A 23,633-nucleotide genomic window follows, 5' to 3' on the forward strand; every position below is an offset into this window, starting at 1 on the left:
TACAGTATTTGTGTTATGTTTCACTAAACAATATCAACTTCAATGTTCAAATATGAAACTGAGTTGTGATGGAACATTTTGTGATCAGTAAGAAAGGAGTCCTGTAGGAGAAGGAAGGACTATAGGCAAGGCAAGGCAAGGCAGCTTTATTTTTATAGCAACAGGGCAATTCAAAGTGTTTTACATAAAACATTAAAGAGCAGTTAAAAACGATTACAAAAATTAAAAACAGATAAAATACGAGAATAAAAGTTACAGTGCAGAATAAGAAATGAAACATTAAGAGCACTATAACAAACATGGTGTATTTAAGATCCTGCTTTACCTACGACATCACCCATCTGTGTGTTTGTGTCCTTCATGCAAGAGTGTGTGTGAGATGGTGACGTGTGAATGTTGCATTGGGGTTATTTAGACAGGTTAATGCAAATTTCTGGGGCTCTAAAATTAAACATAGAACATTAAGTTTGTCTAACGTTCTGGATTATTAAAACCTTAAACATGTTATTACTCACATTACTTACGGTATTATAGGGAAATCAAAATGACCATATGCAATTTCGGATAAAGTTTACCTTAATATTAATGGATGCATAATAAAGACAATATGAATGAGGCAAGTCTACCCTGGTTAAAAAAAAAGAAAAAAACAACCCCAAAAAATCTGTCAAATTGTGACAAAAAAATGCTCCCTTATCAGACAGACTGTGTCAAAGATCAGATAGTATTTAATGTGATAGACGGGGGTCACTGTTGCATATTTGTCTTTCTTTGCTTCTTTCCTGATATGTCCTTCCTTCTTTCCTTCTTTCCTTCCTTCCTTCCTTCCTGCCTTTCACACTCTCTCTTACCCCTCCACTCTCTCTCAGTGGGACCTCGTGCAGACTCTACCCAAACACTGCTCTCTTGTTTAGGGCTGGGCGAGCTCTCTGTCTGACCACTCCTTGGGCCTAATCGCAGTTCTTTCCAAATTGCAATTACTGATAAACAGAGTTGGCTGATGGGGACAAGTGATTGTGCAGGCCATGGCAGGCAGTATCTGGCATCAGCCTAATTGTCACAAACAATCTGCCTCATTTCTTTACCCTTGCTACCAGAGAGTGATTGCGCTGAGCACACTTAAGGGGCAAACCATTTATGAGTCCGCTGATTTGGGACCACTTTGAAGTGTTCTCCAATGTTTCTCAAGAAAATGTTCCTCTCCTCAGCAGTCTGCGTTTTGGGATTGTCTCTAAACAGTTATTTTAGTCTCTGGCGATAAACAGCCTCCATTTCGAGATATTTTGATTCGTCATCACAGATAGAGGGGGAGGGGAGTATTCAATGAGTATGACACACCAGATTTTCTGATTGATCTTCATTTCACAGGATGCTGTGAAAACATCCTTTTGAGTTTAGTTTTTTTTCAACATACAATATGCAGTAACTTGTAATTTTTTTTTACATCCAAAAAGGATTTAAGCAACACATTGCTTAACATTCCTACAGTTAATGAATGATTGCACATGTGGGAGCTGCTCAGTGAAACCGCAGCCTTCTAACATACACTACTTACCCTCCTGAATCAGGTAAGTTACTTGCTCAAGGGTCCATTGCCATTACAGAAAATGTTTTCATACTCCCAGGATAAACCAGCAGCCTTCCTGTCACAGGCATGTTTTTCAGCCCTTTACAAAGCCATGATCCCCTATTCAGAATTATATGAGTCCCACAGTTTCACAAGGTCTCATTCTGCCCAGATGTGAATTTAGGCAAATGTGTGACATGGGACTTGTATGCGGTTTTCAAAGTCACTACTGGTGCACAGATTCTTCAACTGGATGTAAAAAACAGTTTTTTTTACATGTCTTTCTACATGTATTATGTGTGTGTGTGTGTGTGTGTGTGTGTGTGTGTGTGTGTGTGTGTGTGTGTGTGTGGTTGAGAGACAGGTTGAAGGTGATTACAGGGGGAGATATGACCTCTCCTCATCCATCCTGCGCTTCAACCTCAGTGAAGTACGAACCCTCCCTCAGCAGAAAGAAAGAGGAAATGACCCAACTCAAACAGGAAGTGCTGCAAGGTGACCAGTAGCAGTCTACAGGGAGGTGGTGATGCTCTTATGGATGTGTGTGCATGTGTGAGGCAGACAGATATATTTTGGTTTGTGTTGGCCTACCTCTGGTCCTGCTAAACCACTGTTTTAGCAGTTTGGGGCAGGAAACAGCTGTGGAGAGTGAGGCAGAGGTTAAAGTCTGCACAGAGCCGTTTGAGGGTTACAGTGCGCTGTTTGCCAAAATCAATCAAATTGCACAAAGCTGGGCTTTTACTGAGCTTGAAAACCACATCATGTTAGCACATTCACACAGACACAGGCTCCAGCTCACTGTCAGTCATGCTGGATGATACGTGGCCACCCCGATGGAGGTGGATCTCGTGACTATAGATTAAATCCCGGGTGTTTGAGGTATTTTCATCTCGATGAGTGAAAAAATCTGCCAAAGTTTTATGAATTAATTTATGTGCGTTTTCAAGATCAAAGTAGCCTGAACAAGAAACCAAAATATCAAGCAGATGAGGAGTAAAAGTAAAATGAAGATGAATGAAGACTTGAATGAAACAGCGACTCAGTCATTGGAATATTTTGAGCTTCATGGCTTGCAATGACAACGTGTCACTTTCTGGGTAAATTAGTCACACCCCTCGCCCAATCGGCCACATCACTACAATCTAACGGGTGGCTTCTCTGTGGCTTTTTGTCCTTGTCAGTTTATATGTCTTCCACTAATGAAAACCATAATGCTGCAAACTGATGGATTACAGTATGTGTGTGTGTGTGTGTGTGTGTCTGTGTCTGTGTGCATGTGCGCATACAACTGTACAGGATGTTGATTGGTATTTGAAAAAAAACTGACACAGACGCTCGCCATTCACTCCTGAAGGGCAGCCTGAAGCAAATTCCATTTGTATTCCCATGTTTTCCCGAGTGATTCTACCTGTAGCTTGTCCCTGCCAAAGCAGTGGCATTTTGGGTAAGCAAGTCCCAAGACAGCCTGTTGTCAGCTCTGTCAGGTAAAGGTGAAATCTGACACTTGTATCAAGCCTGTGGGCAACTCCAGCATTCACAGGTGATGCGTCAACAAAATAATTTAAAACTGGCTCAGCGATCTTGGTCCAATATGAATTTGAGTTTAAATGATTAGATTATTTGAGAGAGATATTAAAGCTCATGGGGTTAGTTTTGTACCAGCCTGCACTATGTTCATTGTTTTTCTCTTCAAACTGTTATGTAGAGAAATTTGATAAAATATCAAAATTATGAGCTTCACAAAGGCCCTATTTACTGCACTGTTATTGTACTGAATTGCATCATATTGTACACATGTTGCTGTTACTTGGTTTTGTGATCCACTGGTTAAAGTAAAGGTGTCTGCATTTGTTTGCATGTTCACCTGTGAGACAAAAAGCAGTAAGGTAAAAAAAGTTATGTTCAGCCCAAAAGCTGGGAGACTGGGTGGCATTAGCAGGTAACAGGAGAAGCCCCCTTGGGAGGAGTGTAGGGAGCTGGTGGGTAAACCAGTGAAAGATGCTGTCAGTCCCCACATCTATGACTTATGCATATAATTCCTTGTACAAATCCACATAAACTAATGCAACAAGAGAGACACCACAAAAACAAAAGCTATGTCCCAGGGGAGCCCCCCAGGGAAAATACCTCATAATCCATTTCTTGTCAGATCAGTTTAAGACACTCATATATTATCTCAGACCTATTTCTGTCACCCTGTGCCCCCTGGGTAGTAATGACTGGTTTGTCCAGAGAAAAGGACATTATTGCTCAATAGCTTATAACAAACAGTTAATCCGTAGCACTTTTTAATAATCATCTGACATTAACTGGAAGCAGCTGGTAGTGGTATTTATAGAATGATCTGAAATTTCATAGTATCTGTTATCCAGCTGCCGGGACTGCATCTGGCAAGCAGCCTGCGATATACCTTGGAAGCCTGAGCTATTTTGCTCTTCCTCTCTTTCCCAGCTCTCTCTCTCTCTTTCTCTTTTGTTGTCTCACAAATGTGTTTTTATTGAATGTAAAATTCAAACGAGGTAAAGTTTTACACCAGTAGCTGAAAGCTCACTCTGGATAAAGAGTAGTGGCTTTATGAAGGAAAGGAATTGGTCAATGTACCTGCTGCAATAGATGCTTCCATATAGCGATGCTGATGATATGCTGTAACCTTTGCAATGCTTCAATCCAATCTTACTGTAAATGTTTTTAAGGTAAATGTTTTCTATATATGAATATGATCTGTTATTTGGTTCACAGATAAGTATTTTCAGTAAGAGCATGTTAAGTATATTTAAATCCTTGTATATGTCCTGTCATCAGAGCAGACACTCTAAAGAGCTGTTTGCAGTACTCTATTTCAAAGATGTAAATTATATGACTAGTTTGAGGGTTGGTTTGGAAGCTCTCTTATGGCTCCCTAGCACATTTTTATGGAATACAGTTCCTTAAAGCGAAATTCCATGCAAAAGAAGAATTCCCACATGTTTTAGATATGGTAGACAGTTTAACCTGGAATTGTAGATATGAAAAGTTCTCTCCCAGACACAGACACAAAGGAACTGTAACTCCAATCTGATATACCCATCACGTCATGCCATAATTTGATTACATGTTTTTATTAATACATTATTTGGGTGAAATTGCCTTTCTGCTTGATTCATCCAAAACAAAGTCTGAGGTCCACATCACCCCTCGATCTGGTCTGCTGTTCAAAGACCTTTCTGCAGGGTGGATTGGATGTTTGCTGTCATGGTTCCTTTAGTCCCATGCTGTGTTTGTGGATTCAGTCTCTTACTGTTGATCGCATAGTTTATCGAAGACATCAAATATTTTCTTTTTTTCTGCAGTCTCTTTGCTTTGGATGAAACCTGTTAATAATCTGTGTTAGGGTGGATTTTGTCATAGCTTCAAATGAACATGATTTTTCTCATTCTAGCAGCTATAAACAAGGTGAAGATAAGACAAACAAAAATGCTTTTGAGGGGGGTGTATATTACACACACACACACACACACACACACACACACGGGCACACACACGCACACTCCCACACACACGCACACACACACACTCCCACACACACACACACACACACACACACACACACACACACACACACACACACACACACACACACACACACACACACGGATGCAAACATACCATACTAAATGGGTCTAATATTTACAGTCTGTCTGTCTAGTGATTCTGGCCAAGGAGATTTTTCTGAATCCTCCCAAAGCCACGCTATTGCCTGATCTGTGGAATGCCACTCCCTCTGTGATGTGTCTTTTTGGATGAAACCATTACAGATGACCTGAGTGTGCCTCAGACAGCAACAGAACAGAGAGCAACAATCTATCTACACCTTAAATGTGAAAACTAGTTATGCATAAACATTGCAAATGTACAATATGAGGCCATATAGAGTGTTATCAGAAAAAAACCTCTTTTTAGCACAAATAACCGTATACAAATAACTGGATGTATTGTGTGTATTTGATCAAATTTTTCTGTCCCCGATAACTTAATTCAACCAGTTTAAAGGACCTTGATGTTGAGTGCATCATCTATCGTATATAGAACAGTGTTTTAATATAGAAATGGTCTGCCTGTATAGTTCAATGTGACATGTTGTGGCTTAGGTTTTGGGTGTGTAGGCCTACTGTATGTATGCTGTAAGGATGTATTACACTATTTGCAGTCATCTTGAGCTGTCAACATTTCCTTTTAGTTAATTAGACTGCTCTTTGTCCAACACTCCTGATTCAGTTTAGTTAAATTTAAATTTTCGAACACGTGGCCCTGTCTGACTTAGTTTGGTGTCAGTGTGGCACGTTCCAGTGAGGTGCACATTAGGAACCTTGCTGGATCACAGTCTGTTTCTGTTGGAGCACTGGGGCCACATATTCGAGCCACATGTGTGTTCAAGACAGAGAGAGCAAATGAAACACACATTTGGGCTCAGAAGTGCTGCGTCTGCAGTTAGATTCCTGGAAGCAGACTCACAGGCTGACAAAGAGGGGATGACTGTCACGGCTGAAATGGTATTCCGGGAATTATTTGACGGACATCTCATTGTTATAGTTTTATTTCTTTTTTGAACAGTTTGGAAGCTTTGCTACTGTGTCTGTTTTTCATGTCTCACTGCAGTGACCGTCATTTGTTGACAGAGGGCAGCATTAAGCCATTAAAAAAACAAACATGCTCCGTTTTGGTCTAAAACCAGAGCCACATGCCAAAGACAAGCCATGAACTTAAGTTGATCACACTCTGCCTAATTTGTCCAATTTAAGCTTGTTTGATTCATTGGTTGAAAATTGTCTGTCTAAGGAGAGCCAAACCACCATTTGCTCCATCTCCAAAACATATTTGAAAGTCTGCCAGCCATATTTGGGGTTGCATGCACATTGCTGCATTGAAACAATATGTCAGTTTGAAGCGTGGCTTAAATTGAGCAACAAACAAATATGCTGGTTGAGCCATTTTGATATTGTGCAACAAAGTGGATGACAAGGGGAGTAACAGGGGTTAAAAGACAGTATCAACCTTTTGTCATAGCATATTTTCTCTCAAATCTTTGGGATTGTTTTGTTGGCCTGTTGAGACCTTTAGTTTTTATAACTGTAGTCTTTCATATAATATAATCTAATAGTCCTTATGTGTCCCCCCTAAAGAGTTTACATCACTCTATAGACCCAATGTGTGATGTCTATGGCCATAGGTTTCTGTGTCCTTCTTCTCACAGCAGATTTCTGATCACAGCTCGAGCTGAAGTTTATTTCATGTGCGTCGTTGATTTAAAACGCTAATGCTGCCGTTAGCCAAAACATTTGTCACTCAAACTTGAACGGTTGTTTAATTTTGTATGGAAACAGAAGCAAGAATGACAGGGTGTGTGCGTGAACTGTAATTGAACTCAACTGGATATTATCAATCATGCATGGGTGTTATTTCTTGTCAGTTTTTGTGAAATCTGAACAACAATGTGACAAAGTAGTTGTCGTTAAGTCAATTATAAGGCATCTTCTGCATGATCACTGTAACAAGAGTGTGTGTCCCATGTTGAGTAGGACAGAGGGAGGGCAGAACATTAAATACTCAAAGTACAAACTAACTGTACTTGGCGTCCCCCAAGGCCCGGGCGAGTCGAGAGCCCGTTCTCGCTTGTCTTCATAAACAGAGGTTACTTGGGTACAAAAGGAGGGTTCATTCCTGCACGGGTTCATTTACTTGAGCTTGGCATTTTTCATATTTACATTGCTTGATAGTCTCAGTAGATCTGTTTATGATATTTTTCCCCTCACTGTTTGTTTGTAGTTCTTTCTTCTCAACTAATGCTCTCCTCCATCTCCCCTCCCTCTCTTGCCCTCTCTTTTTATCTCTCACTTCTATCTCTTTATCCAGCATGGTCAGTTTCAAAATTAATTATCTAAAAGATTCTCTTTCTTGCTCTTTGATATATTTGTGTATCTACTGACCATCAGTACATACATATATATTTCAAATGTACAGAAAGGAGGTCTGTATAGAAAGTTGATGGGTGACTCATCTTGACAACAGTTCAGATACAAAAAGCTGGCTGTTATGTTGTGACTATGAAGTGAATAGAGACAGAAACCAGACTGTTTGTGATTGGAGCAGCTAGTCTATTTCCCCTGGCAAACGTGTAAAAAGGAGAAAAAAATAGGCCACAGAAGTTTGAAGCAGATCCATTTCCACTGCACTCAGTTTACTTTTAACTGTTTCAGCCCGTCTGTCCCACACCTGGTCGCTGAGCGTGGCACAGAACAGAGCACGCTCTGTTCTGTGCCCAGACAAATCTGCAGAGCCATACGGAAAATAAATTAGCTCCACATTCATTAAACAAAAAGCTGTGGGCAGATTTATTTCATTATTGGGTCTCTCTCCTTTTTAGCATCCGCTTAGCTTTTTCCCCTCCACCTTATACTTTTTTTTTTCTTCCCCTCACATACAACAAGTTAACTCTCTAAGGTAATCCTTCATCTCATTCCTTTTGGCTCCTTATGGAGCAAAGGGGCTCAGCCATGCTTCTCCGGTGGATCCTCTTCAAAGGGAACTAACATATTGGTTTTGTGTCTCCACCTCTTTGCTATCTCTTGTGCTGCAGTTTGTGAGGTGCTGGGAAAACGCTTGCCCAGCCACCTAAATTGCTGCATAATGACCCAGTGAAATGTCCCCTACTAGGAGGGCCTGGACTCTCTGAAACAACACAGACAAACCTACACAAATATGCTGCTCTGTTTATGGAGAGGCAAAGCCCTCATGGAAATAATCGGCCTATTAGGGTCAGATATTTCAAAGTTTGCTATCAGTTTTCCCTCTTTACCCTCACTTAGGGTCTTTGATACCATTCTCATGCCCCGTCCCCCAGCGGCAGCAGTTCTTTATGATAAAATCCATCCGTCACTAATTTTCTCTCTATCTCTTTCTTTCTCTCTCTCTATGTCTCTGGCACACCTTGCAATGATAAACGTGTTGATTTGTTATCCTTCTGATTTTGCAATGCTGCTGGTGCACATTGAGGTCGCAGAGCAGAGCAACTGTGAAACCACAGTGCCTGAATCTGACATTCTTGTGAAAATAAACATGGACATGTCAGTTTCATTTAATGTGTTGAGAGATTGTGTTGATTTTGATTGTCACTCCCTTTCCTTTTTGAAACTCGACTGCAGAACACTCATGGTAATAAGTCACAAAAGCAACATTTCAGAAAAACAAATAGTAGTTGTAGTTTGGCTTATTGTTGTTACTAGAACATGACTGGGGCCTTAGAGAAGTATCACCTGTTTTACACAAATCAAATGGCCTTGTCTGTGCTCTCCCCGCTGCTGACAGTACAACTTTAAGCCACTATCAGATCCATGCTCCCAGCATCCTCTGAGGAAGGAAGCAAGGCAGGCTGCATCAGTGCCCCACAAGCTTTGCAACGCCATCTCCTGCAGGGACACTGGTTATTTTTGGACTGAGGGCGGATCACTTTACAACTACGAGAAGACCCCTCAGACAGGAAATCACCCAGCACGCCACCCAGCAGCTCCTGCATTCTTGGCTCTCAGCCGGACCGACTGAACGCTGGTTGGTGATTCAGCCCCATATGCAGACGGTGATCAGAGAGAGGAAAGCCCAACAGAACAAAAGAGCCATCTTCATTTCAACTCTGGATGACCTCTTCCCTGCTGAAATCTCTGCACACACAACCCATGAGCCCTGTGTGACAGAAATCTATATATCACCACACCCAGCCAGGTCGGGCCCTTGCAGGACTTGTGCAACATATGATGGGTAGGCCAGATTTTTAAGTAGAACTTGTCGTAGATCATCATACATTTGGCCAAACAAATTTTGTACATTTGTACATTTTGAGTTCATAATTTTTGTGTGCCCAAAAACACTTTATTTGACTCAGTACAGCATGAAAGAAAAAAAGATACCACAGCACGCTACATATTAATACACAGCCCCTCACTCTTTCTCCAAACTGAATTTTTTAAATCAATGATCTGTGATAAATTTGTCTTTTGTTTTACATCATATTTTATTTGGTTGGTTTTGGCTCAAATTAATGGAAATATACATATTTCAACCCATCAGTGCCCTGCAGGCTATTCATTCTTGCTTATACAGTTTCTCATAATGAGGAAGGCTAATGCTTGCACAAACTATGGTTTGATTCTGCAGTGGTGTACGGAGGTGAAAGACAGATTAAATCAAGCTCCTACATGACTGAAATATTTCCTGGATCATTACTGTATGCCGGCAAGACACTGCATAATGTAGTCATGTGTTGTGCTATTTGTTTCCTATGAACATTCCTGGGGTTAGCTGAAAAACCACACGGTTATTATGTCGGAAATATCAAAGGTTGTGCGGCCACCAGGGCTGAAGTGGAGAGTGTGGGAGGTTTGTGACATACCCCCCGATTTCTCTCCATCTGCCCACTGAAAACATGCATGGACTGTGTTTGTGTGCGTGTGAGTGCAGCTTGTGTGCATGTCTGTGTGGCTAGAAGAGGGGAGCTATGCTAAGTGTAAGGAAGTTGTTTTGCAGCTGATTTCCAGCTCATTTCAACGAAGCATCATCACACCTTAAGCCAAAGTCTGTATATTAAATGTGTTTTATGGAGCCTTATAATAAAAATAAACATTACACATTGTTAAATAAAACTCAGGACTGTGTCAATTAAAATCAAATCTGGATCATTTTGTGTAACTTTTGTGTTTTTGTTTGTTTGTATGTGCATCTCTGTGTTTTTGAGAAAAGGAATGTGTGCCAGTGCCTGGTTTATTGGTGTTCACATCAGCCTGACCTCAGGGAGTAAAGGGCTGTTGCTTCACTGTTACTTCACCAGCTCAGGTTACACACCAACCATCCTCCCTCAGAGAAAGCCAAACGGAGGGGACCACTGCTTGAAACAGTCCTGCTCTCTCACATGCAAATTCATCACATCTCCAAAACACCACATAGCATTTGGCGTTCATTATGGATTGTTATGTATGGGCAAATATAAGTTGAAATAGATCCCAAATGCACTCTTTACTCAAGTCACCCATCACGCCTTTCAAATACACACATACATAAAGTATGAGTAGTTATATAGTGGTGATAGAAATACCTGGAATAGAGCTTGTCAGCTCACATTTGACCCTTGACCTGTAAGCACAACATAAAACCATGTGTAATCACCTCTTTTTGAGTAGGACAGAGGGATACTTGACACTATAATAAATGCTATAAATGTGAATGTCCTTGCGAGTATGTGCACAGTCCCCAAAAGTGCAGTTGTTAGAGAGATATCCTGCGGTGTGGGGTTTCAGTTTAATAATGGACATTGTTGGCCCTTGCAGGACTGTGAATGTTACTGACACCTATATTATCCAGTATTTATGGGTCAAGTTTGTGAACTTCACCACGACACCCTCCTTGTCTGCTGAAAAGTGGTTCTCAAAAGATTCACACAAGCTATTGAAGCCCAATGGTGTACAATCTACCCATTATTATGGCAATATTTTAGCTTCATTTCATGCACATTAGGATCACAAGTAAGGTAATGGGTGCAAAGACATGGGAACCTGTGTGTGGGGGATAATGTATAGCTATAAAAGCTCCATTCATCTTATTGTTTTTCTCCCTTTAAGAAGCAAATAGCCTCACATCCCATTTCTTATCTCCATGCGATGGACATGCTTGTATCCATCCACTCTGTGTAAAGGGCAACAGCTGAGGAAGCTTAAAAACAGTACAGAAGCTAACTATAAATAAAATGGATTGATGGTGAACTTCTACCCCATACAGACTTGGGTACAGTACATTAATTGGTTTGAAGGTATAGAGAGAGTGAGAAAGAAGGAGTCAACCATCTCCCCCGTTTTCATCAATTCCCCCACTCCCTCCACACAGCCGCTGCCCCAGAACCCACCTTCATTAAAACTCACTAGAGGGTTATGAATGGGCCTGTCTGGCCCGCTGCATGGCCTTGAGAGCCCAGCTGGTTCATATTAAAGACTCTCACAGTGTACATACATGTGTGTGTGTGTTGCTCTGGGTGTGGGTGAGAGAGAGAGAGAGAGAGAGAGAGCGCGTCCAGTCATCTGACACTGAGGGGTAACAGGTTCTGGTTAATCCCTGGCAGGTAGCTCTGATGGGACCCAGAATTCAGGTGCTGCCAGATCAGAGGTGGGGGAAGGGAGGGGAGTGAGAGAGTGAACGTCCGTAGGTAAAGTGGAGGTGGAGAAAAGACATGTAACCTTTGTTGTCAGGTCGTATAGGGTGTCCATCTGAACCCACCATCTCCCTTTCTCCTCCCAATCACATGCTCCTCATCCTCCACGTCCTTCTTTTTATTCTCATCTTCCTCCTGCTTCCACTCTCTCCCCCTCCCCCCTTCATCGCCCACTTTCATCCCCCTGTCACTTGCCTCTTTCACTGCCTTTTCACTCTTCCTCTTTCACCTGCTTGCCCTTTATAATTTATAGTTATAAATAAAAAAGTGTTGTCCTCTTTTTGGTCGGACGTTATTTTCCTGGCCGCGATCAAAACACAATGATGGGATATCGGGCCCCAAACCAGACATTTTGGGCCCATTTTTTATGAAAGTGTATAAATCTGAGTGAGCCACCGAGGGGGTATATATATGTTCACTTTAGACCCACATCAAGAGAGCTTTTATTGTACATTTACTCCATGTACACAAACGGAAAACCATGGTGACCATTTGTGGAAAAAACATGACAGCATGACAATATTTGAGGGATCTGTGTATTAAGGAATGTCAGGCTGCTTTGAATATCAGATGCTAGATAGCTGTACATCACTGTGGTCATGGTGACACGGGAGAGAAAGAAATGGAAAGAGGACATGTCTTTATTTATGATAGCACTTTGTTTGTTGGACAATATGGTTTAAATTGAGTCCACTCACACAATCTCCCCCTCCCTCTCCCCACTTTGCATTCCCAGGCTTGAGTAAATCGCTTCACTTACGTCGAGGTTTACATTCTCATGCCCTCCCAACCACCAGACCCCCAGCTCCAGCCCCCTACAAACAGATTTTCCCCCCCTCCTCCCTTTCCTTCTCCCATCAGTAACACCCTCATTCACAATAGCAACCTATACCCCCCGACCATCCTAAGTGAAACACATGTGCTTCCAATTAGGCCTTCTTTTGTGAAGAAGTGAGGCTCCTCAGCCCACCGCCTCCTTCTTGTATTCACACACCCCCACTTTAGTTCACATGAACACATATGTGTACAAAACATTAGGAGAACCCTCTTAATATTGAGTCATGTCACTGCCTAAATTTCCTTTTTATTGCCTCCCTCCTATTCAATGTTTGAGGATTTAGGTGTAATGGTACAATGAATAAGTAAAGCAATCTGCTTTTAACATTATTCAGAAGAATCTCCATGTGCTTCTCTGAATCAAGGAACACAGACGATGCTTGTCAGATTGTTACACTAGATGAGAAAGTAATTGAATGAGTATCAGCCTACAAATATCTTGGTTTCTTCTTAGAAGAATGTTGTCCTTCAAGCAGCATATAGAGTGTTTAACAAAAAAACTTAGAGTAAAATTGGGTTTCTATTATAGAAAAGTTTCTCTTTTAGTGCGAGAAAAACACTTACGCAAGCAACGTTTCTGTCAATGCTGGATTATGGTGATATTTTATACATGCATGCAAATCAATCTTCTCTGAAAATGCTGGACTCAGTATACCATGCAGCACTAAAATGTTTAACTAATTCTAGTTTTTGTACTCATCACTGTAGCTTGTATGATAGTGTTAGTTGGCCTTCTTTGCACATTTGCAGTTTGAAGCATTGGTATATTTTTCTTTTTAAGGCCATACTGTGTAAACTTCCTCTTTACTTATGTTCTCTCCTGACTCCTAAAGTCACCACCAGGAAATGTAATCTTCGATCAAATGGGCAAATCATGTATGACATTCCCTGAACGTGAACTGTCTTCGGTGAAAGTGCCTTTAAAGTTTTTGCACCCTCATCCTGGTATAAATTGCAGAATCATCTTAAATTAGATTACCTACCAACAATGATACAGTTTAAAATTAGGACAAAGGACTATTTGAGTACTAAATGCACATGTGCTGTTACTGAGCGCTGCTGGTGATTATGTTGAGATGATGTTAAATTGTTAAATTAAACTGTCTTTTTTTGTTTTATGTTGTTTGTTTTTCACTGTATATTTGAATATGGAACTATTATACTGCTGTCTTGGCCAGGACTCCCTTGAAAAAGAGATCCTGAATCGCAATGGGATTATTTCCTGGTAAAATAAAGGTTAATAAAAAAAAACAGAGAAAAAAGAATAGTGATGATAGTTTTTGTCCATGTGGATTTACTTGATCACTGTATTTGTCAGGAGATGCTATCAGATGGAAATGCAGAAGTGTACAATGTATACATGTAAATACATTTTTTTTACATATACCACTAACTATTCACCCTAACTCACATCACAGCAAATAGCCTAAATAGACAATGCAGAGATTGCCTCTATAAATTATGTTCCCTGTAATTACATATGTTATGTGTATATCTAAGTCATTATTGTTTGTCTCTTGGGCGCTGTTACTGTATTGCAGTCCACTGAGAGTCACACTGTAGGTGTTAAGAAAATCACCAACTTTGTGAAGTTCTGGTTGTGACCACTAGAGGAGCCCCTTCGACACATGAACATCATAGTCTATTCAGTGACAGTCACAGTAGTTGCTGGTGTAGAATACTATAGAAGAGGAGCTTTTTTATTCGTCACACTTCAGTGAAATCCTTGCAATCAACTTTGCAATCATCTTCCAACCACTAATGGTTATTGCGGTCTCTTCTTGCCCTCAAACAGCCAGGGAGTCTGGGAGGTCTTCCATCACACATCATTCAATATTAGATTGTACACCAAGAAGAGAATAGGACCATGTGCACAAACACATGTTAGTTCATTGTTTACCAGTGACTCACATAGTAGCATTTTTAAGTGTAGTTGTTTTCTAGGCCGCTGCTGCGGCTTGTGATTGAAATGACTGTTGCCAAGGAAATGCTCTAATTTGGCTTCATTGTAGACATTGTGGTTTGAGCAACAGGTGCCTGTTATTTTTGGTTGCTTTGTTGCAGGCCGCTGTGTGTTAAAGTACCTCTGTGTGTGTGTGTGTGTGTGTGTGTGTGTGTGTGTGTGTGTGTGTGTGTGTAAGCACACAAGTTTGTGTGCTGATGTGTGTCTACCTTTGCATCTTCAGAGGGACAGAAATACACAGCCGCAAGCTGAGACAAGCAGGAGCAAAAAAGGCTCTGCGGTTCGCAGAGCTCCGCACCCATGGGATCCATAGCATTTGTTTACCAACCCCCCTTGAAGGTATGAGATTAAAAAAAGAAAAGAGATTCTTTAAAACTCTGTTCAGTTCACACAAACAAATCAGGCATGAGGGGAAAAAAATCAGGTTACTAAAGTTGTTGTCTGCTCTGAATCAACCGCCGTTCAACTTGACCTTTCAATTTTTCCATTCCACTGTTCTACTAAGCTGAAGCATAAGAGTTTGAGCTGACAGGTACAGCCTGATTAGACCTCACAAACAGCCACCTCTTATCTGTGATATGAAACCGAGAGCAGTCTACGCTTACCATTAATTTAAATGGCAGATGTTAAGACATCACACATCTTGAGAAACAGACTTTGCAGCCTCTTCACAATATAAAATCAACTTTGTGTGAAATATAACTAATAATTTAACATTCCAGAGATCTGCAAACAATATACTAAATGTTTGCCATTGCAGACTATGTTTCAGCCTACACAGATCTTGAACACATTTCAATTAACTGGGTCATATGGCAAATTTGGAAATTAGGTGTGCTAGTGATTTTTATGGCAGAACTAATAATGGTTATCGTAGCAATAACTGAATGTGTTTTTTTGTTTTGTTTGTTGGGACTCCACTTTATAATCTAGAGAGTAAATATATCCTGAGGACAGAATGAAAGTAAAGCTAACATAACTGGCCATGTTCCTTATTTGGTGGCAGACAGTGTTGTAGTAAACATTCTTGCTGGAGATCTAATTTGTGTACATCTGACTTCTTATTGTTGATCATATTATTGCTACTGTTTTGTCCTTTATGTGAAGTTTGACATATTTGCATTCCAATGGCTTCATTAAGGTCTCGATAAACATTAAGATGCTGTATTGCATGCTGTTTTTCAGACTTACACTGATGAACCTGGATGAATGGCTTGCCCATTCATCCAGGTTCATCAGTTCATCTTTCATGCTTCATATGAAGCATGAAAGGGGTTAGGGATTTTCATGCTTCATATGAAGTGAAGAAATGCATTATAATTGCATTTTAAAGGGACCTACTGGGTATATATTCTTCCAGCATATCAGAAAGTCCTGCCAGTTTAGTCTGACAATGACACACATAATCAAACATTTACATGGGTTTTGCACAGTTCAACACTTCAGCCATCCGCATTGAAGACGACTGCAGACAGCGGCCGTATATACAGTATTTCCACCACAGAGCTGTCTACATGGGGCTGCACATAACCTTCTGGTTAAGCAGCAAACTCAAAAACCAGAGGTAGCAGAGAGACCCATGCAGTGATGTTTACCACGCTGCTTTGGCCCTAGGCTAACCCTGCCTGTACAGTTAAGTCACACTCATAGATGCACACTGGCATGCACATGTACACTCTTGCTGGTTCTGTTACATTCAAGGCATTAAGTGATAAATGTCTTGCAATCGGGGGGCTGTTTTGACCTTAGCCACTGTGTCCACCCACCACATGCCCCAGGGAGTCCACCTCCCTTTGACCTCCTCCTGCCTGGCATATCTATGCTTAAAAGAGAGAGAAAGAGAGAAGGAAAAAAAAAAGTTCTCTTAGCCTGTGACCTCTCTCCAGGCCCTGAGCAGGGAGTGGGGCTGAGCCCACCACGCCACATGAGGCCCCGCTGCGTGGTGCTTTCCTCCTCTGTTATTCCAACTCTCTGGTTACAGTCCTAAACCCAAGGGGGTCTTTAACGGGGGCCTTGGGATCACAGGCCTGACTGTTAACAGCTCCAAGGTGAAAGGCCTCGGACGCTGCCCTAAGCCCTCCATGTTACATACTCCCCTGGCTTAGCAAACTCCGTTGAGAATTCAGCCTGCTCCTTGGGGTTCTCTTGTTGGCGTGCACTCCCTAGTTTGTGCTTTGCTCTGGGGATACCATGGTATTATATTGCTGCTTGTGCATATTGTATAACTGGTATTTTGGTATTTTATTATTTTTATGTCACACATAATTGGACACATTCATTTTTCAAAAGTACAGAATGGTGTTGAATGCTAAGATAATTCAATATCTTTATGTTACTGATAATTTGACACTGACCTATATGTATGAGGGGAGTCATCAGCTGTGTTTACTTGATTCTGACATGTCCTGTAAGACACCCAACCACCATCGATATTGTTTCACCTTCACAAAATGATGGATTGCAGGAGAGAAAGTGAACTTCTAATCATTTAAATATATGCATGCTTGTCAACTAAGTATTCAGCTTTTGTTTCTGCCCTTTTTCTGACCCAACAATTTATCTTTTTGACAATGTCAGCTCAGAGAAATTTTCCATTATCTCTCTAACCATTATCTGTTCTTGTACCACATTTAAACCTGTCAAAATCAATCCAAATGTGGTAATTGATGTGTGATCCGTTGCAAGCCTGAAGACCTCTGCTCTTTTTGTTAAAATTACACTTGTCATTTTCTATCTGAGGACGTGCCTCTCAAGATAACAGTTGTTCTTTTCCCACAGGTGTGATTTGTCTCCTCTGTCATTTCCATTTGACCATTCAGGCCGCCTTCAGGAAAACTCTTGTTGGAAAACATCTGGAGTGTGTCATTTGATTCATGGCATCATAGCCAAGTTAAATAAAAGGCTAGAGCTCATCTATGAAAATCCCAGTATTTAGAGATCTACTCTGATGCACACACACACACACACACACACACACACACACACAGAGGAGATTAATACCCATTATTCTGATCAATAACTGACTTTGTCAAGCCAAAATAAAAAGTTAAGAAGCAAACAAAGGTCACTATGGCCACTGTCATATTGGTTTGTCAGCAAGGAAAAAGTTTGTCACAGCAAGTTTTGCTGCCATGCCAATCATAAACAAATCTCACACTCACAGTTACAGTTTTTTCTGATTGCTTAAGCACATTTTTTGTAACTATTGGCTATTTTTGCAAAACTCTAGACACAAATAAGAAAACCTTTCACCCAATTATCAAAACATTGTAGTTCTCTTGCAAAAGCGAACACAGCTAGATTAACTCTTCACACCTTCGTAAAAATTGTGTTTTCGTGTCAAACAGTAAACACAAGCCATCATCTACTAAGCACACAATGTGGCAACTACACACTGATGGTATGAATACAAAACACATCTGGCTTTTGCTTTCTCTGTGTACAGATGTCAATTTGAGGTCATACTTTTGTCATAGTGTCATGTAAACATACAAGGATCCAAACTTCAAGTATTGGTGTTTATTCACACTCATCAAAACCAAGACAAAGTCAGAACACAAAATAGTAATTTCACAGTATAAAAGACAATCAGTCTACATCATGTCGTCTTTCTGGGTCCGGCCACAAAATTTCATCCACATCGCATGCGATATCCTCCAGTCCAAGGCACCGGGGAAAATATCTCCTTGAATGCCGTATCCAGGCTTGACATGATGCCTGATCAATATCTCCACATGCCTCCTCCATTGCCTGTAAAAGGGCTACCTGTTGATGAGGATGACGGTCGTACACTTTCCAACGCCAGGCAGAGAAGAACTCCTCGATGGGATTTAAGAATGGAGAGTATGGAGGGAGGTTGAGTGCCATGAAGAATGGGTGGTCCGTAAACCAGTTGCGGACCAAAGCAGCCCTATGGAAACTTACATTGTCCCATATGATGACATATCGGGTATGCTCTGGTCTCTGAACAGTGAGCATGTCATGTAAGGTGTCCAGGAATGCAATAATATGTGCAGTGTTGTATGGGCCTATGGTTGCATGATGGTGAACAACACCATTTAGGCTTATAGCTGCACACATGGTTATGTTACCACCACGTTGTCCTGGGACATTGATGATGGCACGGTGTCCAATAATGTTCCTGCCACGTCTCCTGGTTTTACTGAGGTTAAAACCGGCCTCATCTACAAAAAGTAGCTCATGTCCCATGGCATCTGCTTCTAGTTCCATCACTCTCTGGACAAGACAAAACAAATGCAACACATCAGGCCCATGCACAGCACTACAGTATGCACTTCCAAATTCAGAACCAATGACACTATAGCTTACCTGCACATAGTCATATCGCAGTTGCTTTACACGTTCTGTGTTTCTCTCGAAAGGAACTCTGTAAATTTGCTTCATTCTTATTCTGTGGCGCGCAAGTACACGACTTAGTGCAGAAATGCTTACACTGTGTATATTTTGAAAGATGGTGTCATTATCAATTATGCGCTGCTGTATTTCGCGCAGTCTTATTGCATTATTGGCAATCACCATGTTCACTATATGGGTCTCTTGCTCTGGAGTGAACATTCTTCCTCTGCCCCCAACATCTGGACGTCTAGCAATTCTGTAAAGTAACAATTTCAGTATTTTTGCATGTATGGTACTGTTGTGTTTCTCATTAGAGTATGGCAGTGCTACAAAGTACTTACCGATTCTCATTTCGAAATGTCCTAATGATGCTTGCCACAGTGTAGCGGCTCAAATTAGGCTGAACGCGTTGGCCAGCTTCCCTCAGGGTCATCCCATGGTTGATGACATGGTCCACTACTGTAGCTCTGATGTCATCAGTTATTCTATTTCTTACTCTTCTTACCCTTCCTCTTTCCCCTCCTCGTCCTCTTCTTGCTCCTCCTTGTCCTCTTCCTCTAACTTCCTCTAACCCTCTCGCTTCTTCAAGTCCATGTCCTCTCCCTCCAACTTCTTCAACTCCACATCCACGTCCTCGTCCTCTTCCTCGGCCTCCTCTGATTCTCACTCTTCTCACTCTTACTGCTCCTTCCATTGTACTCCACACAGACAGCTTACCTGTGGCTTATTTATAGTGCTTAGGCTGATTGCAAAGTGAACTAATTTTAACACAGTTTTCACATGTGAATGTGTGCCAGACAGTTGGCAAAATAGTGTTAATGATAGCCATACATGTGTATAATTTTGCTAGTAGTGTGTTGGAAATGTGGTAATTGAGTGTAAGCACAGAGTTGTGTTTAAAGTTCTGCAAAAAGAGTGTTGTGCTGTGAATTGTGCCTACAGTTTTGCAAAGTGTGTGTTACAAAATTGCAAAATGAGTGCAAAGCAGTGTTTGTGCTTTTAGTTTTGCAAACTCAGTGAGTGGTTTTGCTATACGTATTAATAGTTTTAGAAATTGTGCTACAAGATTCACGATTAGCGCTTAAGCAATCAGAAAAAACTGTAAATTATTTATGTCACTTACTGCTAACACAAGTAAGAACTTTTCTTTTCAAAAACATGCAGTCAATCTAACTCAACTTGTGCAAAACAGCATTGGCAGATGCTACATTGTGATAATAATTGCACTGTTGTGTCTGGCCTTGCTGAGGATTTCCTCTGGGAAGTGTCTGGCTGCAGTTGTGATGATGCTCCATTGAAACTGGGTGGAGGTCCATTGCTTTACAGGTTGACAGGCTGTTTTAGGTGAAGAGCAGGATGCCGCTCTTCCCTCAGACACACACACATGCAGAACGAGGAGCCACTTGGATGAGTGATGCTCCATGTGGCCAACTTCTATAGAAACATACAAACACAGGATGTAATGTACAATTCATTGGTGCTGTTTCTAACATGTTTTACTGATTCAATGTCTAAACTCTTTAATGTTAACTACATCAGCTATTTTTTATATATGTACTTTAGAGCCAAATCTATTTCAATTATGATGCAACGGACAATTGTTTTGCTTTTAGATACAGTACTTGAACAACAAGCTCAATCAGCTTAATGATTGTTCCAGACAATGGAGTCTTGAATCATCATGCACTTCGGTTTTGTTTTGTGACTGCTTGCTTGTGTCTCCCATGACCCTTGACGTTATACTATCTCAGTCACGCAGACACATCACACTTACACTGGTCAGCCAGCGGCCTTGCTCCCCTATTGTCTCCCATCCCTGCAGTCGTGACCCCGAACGCAACACTGCAGGGGTCTGTTCCTATTTATAATGGGGGGGTGTTCCTCCTCTTGTATTGTTGCTGTTTGCCAGCACTTCCTCCTTTCAATCACTGACCTCTTCTCTCCTTCCTGTTTGTGCGGTGGACCACTAGTCATCCCAAGGGTAGTTTGGTAAATCCTATAAATTACTGCGGGTAAAAGGGTGTGGTTGAGGCAGCATAGTGGAGGAAATCGGAGTCATGTCTGGATCCCCTATGATGTGTCCTAATATGGCCACATTATCCTGTTGGACCAAAGTTAAGTACTGTACATTACAATACATGAAGCTGATTTTGTCCATTTTGTTTTATTTATATTTAAATACATACATTGGGTACAGTTTGGGGTTCAGTGTCTTGCTCAAGGGCCATTCACCACATTGACAGGAAGAGGTCAAGATTGAACCAACAACCTTGGGATCAATGGCTCTACAGTAACTGCTTCCTGTAGCAATCGGATATGAATAGCACTTAAGGGAAAATGTATGTTCTTTGCCATGCTTGCAATAGCAAGCCTAACCTAATTGTTACTAACAAAATATAAGTCATTTTGTTACCTTGCCAAGAAAATAAGTGTGTCAATATTTTTTTCACTTAAAACTATATTTAATCCTAACACTTCAATGGGTAAAAAGGGTTAAATCTACCATGAACACATCCCTCCTTTAACTGAAATTTATATTGTGCTATTTAGAACAACAAATATAATCCACTGACCTTCACTGAAATCTACTCCTTCATTAAACCCCTCACAGGCTTAAAATTCTCAATTCAGAAATTTAAAGTCCTCTTTTTTGAACAAAAATCAGTGTTATTTGAGTCAAAAACAGTAGCCACAAATACTAAAGCTAACTTTTTAACATCATTCAGCATTATCCTTTTTATACGAAATTATCAATTCACACTGACTAACTTTTCTGTAACTTTTCCCTGCCACCAAGGACCCATTATATATCAATGTATGAAGATCCAGGCTGGTGGTGTGCAGTTGCCTCTGATTGCAGAACAATCTGTGAGTTCCACTTCAGATCTAATGTCCCAAGAGAAACCTTTTTATAGTTTAACAGGAACCAACCCTCCCCTGTGGCTTCTACTCATCTGTGCGAATGACATAGTTTTCTTCATAATTTATCTCCGTTATTTTCTCCTCTGTTTTATGTTCCTCACGCAAAGTAATCAGCAGTCATAAGGGAGAAGTTAGTATATTTTTTTCATGGTGATGGGGGTGAGGGGTTAAAAACTGGAACACAATGATACTTCACAACTTAAACTCCAAGAAACAATCACATGCATACACAGTTTTGCCAGTTTTGTGCCAGTCTTTTGTTTTTTCAAAGACTATGGCCTCAAGTGTTTAGATGAGCAATTGAAAATAAACAATACAGTTAACACTGCAATTCAATATCAAACAATCTCCAGTACAAGAATGAGCTGGAGCATGGGCAATACGAATGAATGGCCAATCATTGATGCATACTTCACTTTGTTGCCCAGCCGATGTTAAAACTATGGCAGGAAATGATGTAAATGGTGACCTGGAGAAGCAAAAACATTGTATAAAGGGAGTCTCATGAGAGTCTGGCTGACAATGGATCAAAATGAGACCAGGGACAATGGAACACAAGTTACTGACAACATTCACAGCCTTCACCAGATGCTAGTGTGAGAAAAAAAAAACCTTTAGTTTGATTATTTGGACCTTTGAGCCAAGGCTACAGCCCACCTGGATGTTACAAAGCCTCATCATGCAGAGATGGGAGGCTGAACTCATAGGCTCTTATCTCATTCCGACATCTGTTTGCACTGGGTCTTCCAGATGTTTCCTGCTTGGCTTCTGCTGATTCTTAACAGGGCCAAGGGCCTGCGCACTTGCCTGTCCTCCCAGCTCAGTGTTGGTGCTAGACCTTTGGGTCCTATCAAATGTGTTTACCTAAAGCCCCACACTGATAGTAACTTGGCGACAAGACTAAATCATATTCCAAATGTCATCATCTGTGGGAGAGGCATGATATTTTTGATACAGGGCAAGTGCGTTGGCTTTCGAGAGGGGGAAATGGGAGGATTTTTCACTGAGTAGGTTCTTATCCAAAGGATATTATGTAACTGTACTCTTTCTAAAATAGTCAATCAAATGTGATAAACCGCCTGCTGCAGTTCAGTCATTCAGGCCTACGTGACTCCATTCACTGCTGATATTAGTACCTTATAACGTCCGTTGTTTTGTTTAAGAGACAGTTTGGATGACAGCCAAAGTCACCTTTCCGCTAAATGCATTTGCAGACTGAAATGTGAACAATAACTCCATCATTACTTTTACATCTGATGTTATATTTGATAAACATTCAAGAGTCTAGACACGTACACAGCCTTGTTACTATGAGTCACTGTGGCATAATGTCTTGTGTAAAGAGAAACTGGACATGGTCCGCTGATTAAGGACAGCGAGAAAGTGGTCATTATTAATAAGGAGATTTGTGGGGAAGTGGGTGAAATCAATACTTTTGTATTGAAAATGGATCACATAATTGTATGTCAAAGGTGCCGCATGTAGTGCTGAACCAACAGATTATTATCACCAAACTCTGCAGCAGTTACAGCAGGCAGTTATTTTTACCAATAAAAGCACTCAAAATTCACTATACGCTAGTTACCCAGCACCAAACGGCAGACAGACAATTGCAGAAAATCAGGAGAATTTAGCAGATATGTTTGGATATAGAGTTGGTGGAGACAAAAAAAAAACAAAGCTAAAAGGAGAATGAATATTGGACTTAAATTCACCAGGTGGCCAGAAACACAACTCCACATGCTAACGATCCTCTGTGTCTA

The 23,633-nt window shown here is 40.9% G+C and overlaps 1 protein-coding gene across 1 annotated transcript; it reads right to left on the reverse strand.

Annotated features, from left to right (window-relative positions):
* Positions 1 to 18,180: 18,180 nt before the first annotated feature.
* LOC116043806 lies at positions 18,181 to 19,558 on the reverse strand. Its single transcript, XM_036004444.1, has 2 exons — positions 18,922 to 19,558; positions 18,181 to 18,828 (listed from the first exon to the last, which is right to left on the reverse strand). Exons 1-2 carry the CDS (start codon positions 19,297 to 19,299, stop codon positions 18,181 to 18,183), a joined length of 1,026 nt encoding a protein of 341 aa, XP_035860337.1. The 5' UTR covers positions 19,300 to 19,558.
* Positions 19,559 to 23,633: the final 4,075 nt, after the last annotated feature.

This window comes from Sander lucioperca, chromosome 8 (genome assembly GCF_008315115.2).
Source record: "Sander lucioperca isolate FBNREF2018 chromosome 8, SLUC_FBN_1.2, whole genome shotgun sequence".
Classification (NCBI taxonomy): Eukaryota; Metazoa; Chordata; class Actinopteri; order Perciformes; family Percidae; genus Sander; species Sander lucioperca.